Source organism: Vicia villosa, unplaced genomic scaffold (assembly GCF_029867415.1).
Source record: "Vicia villosa cultivar HV-30 ecotype Madison, WI unplaced genomic scaffold, Vvil1.0 ctg.000286F_1_1, whole genome shotgun sequence".
NCBI lineage: Eukaryota > Viridiplantae > Streptophyta > Magnoliopsida > Fabales > Fabaceae > Vicia > Vicia villosa.
In genome coordinates, this window is record NW_026705122.1 from 603106 (window position 1) to 608776 (window position 5671).

General features: G+C 30.2%; 1 protein-coding gene across 1 annotated transcript; it reads left to right on the forward strand.

Annotated features, from left to right (window-relative positions):
• Positions 1–261: 261 nt before the first annotated feature.
• Positions 262–2648, forward strand: LOC131626394 (uncharacterized). The gene is made up of 2 exons (XM_058897208.1): positions 262–691; positions 2124–2648. Exons 1-2 carry the CDS (start codon positions 368–370, stop codon positions 2301–2303), a joined length of 504 nt encoding a protein of 167 aa, XP_058753191.1. The 5' UTR covers positions 262–367; the 3' UTR covers positions 2304–2648.
• Positions 2649–5671: the final 3023 nt, after the last annotated feature.

The window sequence follows — 5671 nt, forward strand, 5'->3', positions numbered from 1 at the left end:
CTGTCAACCAATCACGACCATGAATCAGGACAAGTCAGACTGTAATTTTAAAAAAACTTATATGACATGGCAAAACAATTTGTTTCTATTGGATAACAGTGTAAAACTTTTTTACGCTGTCAGTGCACTACCTTTAACCTCTTTCTCTTAAATTAATTGTCACAAATAATTTTAAAAAATTAATATTATTAATTTATACTAGTTTAAATTTTTAACCCCCTATTTATATATTGTAAACATCATATTTAATTGCCTCAAGGTTTCAAGATTCCTCTTTCTCATCGTCGTGCAAGCTGCACCCATCAATAAATCTCCCTCTTCAATTCCTTCTTCCCCAAATCTCCGAAACAAAAACAAAATCAAAAAAATGGGTTTTGTGTTGAAGCTCGTAGATGCGATCTTGTTCCTGTTCTTCCTCTTGATAGCAATCGCTGCACCATTGATAGATGCACAAACGTGTCTTCCTCTCTCTTACTTCCCTGATTTTCTCGTCAACGTGAAAACATGGTACACCAATGAGTATGGTGATTATCTTGTTGCTGACAAACCCCATTTCTTCGTTGGGCTTGTTTGGCTTGAGCTTCTCTTTCAATGGCCCCTTTCTCTTATCAATATCTATGGTATTTTGTCTTCCAAGCCTTGGTTTAATACCACTTGCTTGATCTATGGGGTTTCTCTCTCCACTTCCATGGTAATTTCCTTTTTCTTATGGGTCATGTGATAGTATTGAATTATCAGGGTTCTGTATGTCATTGGAGAATGAAGAAAATGAACATTTTGATGATTTTTCTGATGGGTTATAGGTAAAAAAAGTTAAACTTTTTATTGGTAGGTGACAACATGGCTGTAAATCATGGATGCAGGTAATGCAATTGCCGTCATTGCATTGCGGGCAGTTGTAGCGTAAACTTTAATTGAGAGGTGTTTGTGATGTTAAGATTTTTTATTACATAGGAAGTAAATTGAGTTTTTGGGTTATGAAATTTTGAGTTTTGAGGAAAATACTTAAAAGAAACATGAGCGAGATTGTCTGGTTTGATTTGTAATGGCAGTCGGACGCATGGTTTTAATTCACACCGCAATTATGGTCTGATGCGGTTGCAGAGACTACTGCATCAGCAATATTGCGGTTGTGGACTGCAATTTTAAACCATGGTTGACCATACATTCATTTGGCATCATTACTTTTGTTTGTAGGAATTTGTTGTTTGTGATTAGATTCATTCTCATTCTGCGATTGTTGTATTAACATTTTGATTTGAAGATAAGCTTTGTTATTGGATTGTACTAGGATTAAAATGTTTTTTGTTTTTAAGGTTGTGTTTGCATTTGAAGATTTTAGATCCTCTTAAAATGGTTATCATGTCTGTTCTCTTAGTTTAATACAAATTTTAATTGGGGCTATGCTAATTTGTAGATTGGATTACATTTAAGATTTGATTCGAACCTATTAACTGGGTTATTTATTACACGGCTTTCTTAAATTACTCTTCTGCATTGGCTTTGTAAATACATTTGTTTCACTGATATTAGAGGTGTAATAGTCTGTTAGGTTTTCGGATTGAGATTAACTCGTCCTGAAAATCCGGTGTAGAAGGTGAGCGATGCCAAATTGATAGGATATACAGCCTAAAAAGAGTTTATAAAGAGTAACATCTCTCGCTTTATCAGTTGGTTTTAGATGATTGAATTTGACTCGGTTTAAATTTTAAGATGATTTCATATCTATCCATAATCTGTTAAACCACTCTCTATTGGATGCAAGGGCTGTGTGTTAATACTTCCATAATAGATGAGATGATTTGAAAATGGGTTTATAATTGAGAAGCATTTCTCACCTTATAAGTTTGTTGTTGTGAGTGAGGTTAAGTTAAACTTATATTTTAGATAACCTTCATCTGAGCTATAAGTAGTTGGTGGCACAATTTGATTTTGATACAATTTGGATATCTATTTCTTACTTTTTTTGCCTAGTACCTTAATGGTGAATAAGTTGGATATCGCAACCCCCGCCCTTGTAATCTTATGTACCTGCACAGCTACCAACTGAGTTGGCTTAACAAGACTCTATATCTTGCTTTTTAGTTTACATTTTTTGATTGTTTGTGGCTTATGGATTGCAGGTTGCTGTGTTATCAGAAATGATGGGATCGAAGAAAGCATCTGAGAAACTATTGTCAATGTATTTCCCTTTCATGTGTTTGGGTATTTTAGCTACTCTGAGAGGCTTGCTGACAAGTTCCTCCAAATCATCATCAGCTTTTGGTAAAAGACCTGCAATGGCGAGGAAAAAACGTGCTTGAAACAGTTTTACTCCATCAATTTTGAGAGAAAGGAAAGAGAAAAAGAATTGTAGGTGTGAAAGGATCGATGTTGCAAATATCGTTCCGCTATTCATGTTTTGGTACTTTTTTAGTGTTGTTGAGTTTGTATTTTATTGAGTAGTCATCATTTTAGTCATTAAAATTGTAAAGGTTGGTCTAAGGATCGGTCATAGATAGACTTGAGATTCAATTCAATTTATATTCCATAAGTTGGTGAATTCTTAGAATGTGTTTGGTTTCACATTAAACTCTCATTTAACATACTTGAATCACACTTTCAACTTGTTTGGTTATTAGTTATGAAGGTGATTTTTTGTTTCAGAACCGATTTATAGTATACTTCCTTATTTCTCAATGTCTTTTGTGTCACCAATCACTCGTGCTAGGCTCCTGCTCTAGGCTTTTTTTTTTTTTTTTTTCTGGTTCTGTCGGGAAGTACACTTATGAAGAAGAAAAAACAACTAAGTTTATGAAAATGTCAAATTTTCCCAACACTTTCAATAAAGTAGGGGTGGACATCGGTTGGGCATGGTTTGGATTCGGTCTAAAAAGGCTGATCTGAAAAAAAACGACAAAGAAGTATCCAGATCCATTTCCGTCCATTCTAGTCATCGGTTTGAGCGGGTTCGGTTGGAAACAGCATGGTTTGGATTCGGTCTAAAAAGGCTGATCTGAAAAAAACGACAAAGAAGTATCCAGATCCATTTCCGTCCATTCTAGTCATCGGTTTGAGCGGGTTCGGTTGGAAACGGCGACGAGTTGGACGGTTTGGTTGATTCGATTTGCTTCTCTATTCATGAATTCAAAATAAGATTAAGAAGAAATAATTTCAAACAGAGATAAATCTTTTAAATCAAAGTACTCTTTTTAAAACTATTATTTTTCATTGTGGCAGATGAAGATATGCAACTAGTAGTAAAAGATTCAAATTTGTGCCAGAGAGAAGAAATTAATTATACTCCCTCCGTCCTTTTTAAGTGTCGTTTTAGAAAAAAAAATTTTGTTCTTATTTTAGTGTCGTTTTATAATTTAATGTTATAATTTGTCATTTATACCCTTATTTTCTCATTAACTCCACCTCAAATTTTTCAATTAGTTATTGGAAAAAGAGAGTTTATGATTGAATTTATTTGGAAAGAGAAAAATAAATAAGGGTATATTAGAAAAAGTAACTCTAATAATTCATTATCTTGGTTTAAGAGCTTTTTGCTAAAACGACACTTAAAAAGGAACGGAGGGAGTACTTTTTTACTTTCAATATTTTTATGAAGTTTGGAGAATAATATCAAATGAGTGTAAAATGTCAAATAAAAGAAAAAGATGAACATGAGAGTTTAGTTGTGATTAATTATACTTTTTAATTTTCAACAATTTTATGAAACTTGAAAAATAATATCAAATGAGTGTACATAATGCTCCATATTTGGCATAGTGCTCCATATTTGACATGCTCTTTACTTTTAAATATTATTTTTCAATCCTATTAACAAAATGTGTTTCATATTTGACTGTGTTCATGGCCAAATATAGAACACATTTTATTAATAAGATTGGAAAATAATATTTAAAAGTAAAGAGTATGCCAAATATGGAGCACTATGTACCCCTAGGAGCAAGAAATTTTTTGCATTACCTGTGTAATTAGTTGAGCATGACTAAATGTTATATCTTACATCTATTTTGTCGGTACAGATAATGTTGAAAATATAAATATTTCATTTGTAAATGTTTTAAAGTGGCATAGTCAATCAAACACTTTTTATATGTTTTTATTCCTTTACCTTTTTGCTTAATTTACATTATGCATTTTTAAGTTTTGTAGTTCAAAACGAAGAGAGAGAAATAAAAATGAAATAATTAAATATTAATATAATAACTTTTGTTTGATTTTTAATTAAAAAAATTAGCAGGTAAAAATGAACATGTCAGAGTAAAAGTCAAACTTTTCCATGCTTAAACACCACCTAATATACAAGTTTATTGTAGAGATGGATAAAAAACCGAACCCCCCACAAACCACCGAGTAATCAGAATAAATTGATTTTAAACGGCTCGGATCGGATACACGGTAAATAAGTAACCAAATGCAATTTCAAATTGAAATGCATTTCATAATTACATCTTTATAGCTACTTTTTAGGCAATTAATAATGGTTATATACTAAAGCTTCATAAAGATAGAACTCATTTGATTCAGATTTTCATTTTCAAGATACAACTCTCATGTTCATCTTTTTCTCTTATTTGACATTTTACACTCATTTGATATTATTCTACAAGCTTCATAAAAACGTTGAAAGTAAAAAAGTATAATTAATCACAATTAAACTCTCATGTTCAATTTCAAATTTTTATTTCTTTACTACTTTATCATATCTCTATTTTTCCAAACTCCTTTTTAAAAAAATAAGTGACACTAATGATACTGATATGTCACTTAACATAGGTTATACACCTTTATTAGATCATATAATAAAAAATTTAGAATTTTTTAGTACATAAAAATATTTTTAAACTAATTAAAATATACACAAAAAATGAAATTAAAGAAAAATAATAAAAAAAGTAAAATTCTCATAAAATTACACGAAGTGTAAAATTAGAAGAAATATTGTTAGAATTTTTTTTCATAATTTTTGAATAAAAAATGGATTTAATATGAATTTTAGAAATTAAAATAAGATTAATAGAATAAAATAAAGTAGAAGAAAGAAAAAAGGTCAACTGTGTAGGCATTAATTAACATAAGAGTGAAGACTCATTTTGGTCCTTCACAAATATTATACGATTCAGATTAGTCCGTCACAATAAAATAGATCCAATTTAATCCCTTATAAAATTTAACCGGATCATATAAGTTCTTCTGTTAATATTTTTTTCAAACCGGTTTTTTCCAAGTTTTAAACCGTGACTGGATTGTCACGTTGGATTTTATTTTATTTTCATTTTTAAAATTTTTATTTTTAATTTCATTTTTAAACAATTATAAATTAATAATATAACTACGCAAAAAATATTTCTTATAAGGAGTTGAACTCAGGCCCATGTGGTTAATCTTAAACAATTCTAAATTTAAAATAAAAAATACAAAATTTGTATTAAAATGGTATCGAACCTAAGTATCTTCATATTAAATGACAGTCAATTTAATAAAATAGAAATTGATTTGTCTATTTGTAAATGATTGTCACTTTACTAACAATAGAATTGATTTGTCTAGTTGTTATTGACAGTCACTTTACTAACCGTAGAATTTGGTTTGTCTAGTTGTAAATGATAATCACTTTATTAACAATAGAAATTGATTTATCTAGTTGTAAATGATAATCACTTTATTAACAATAGAA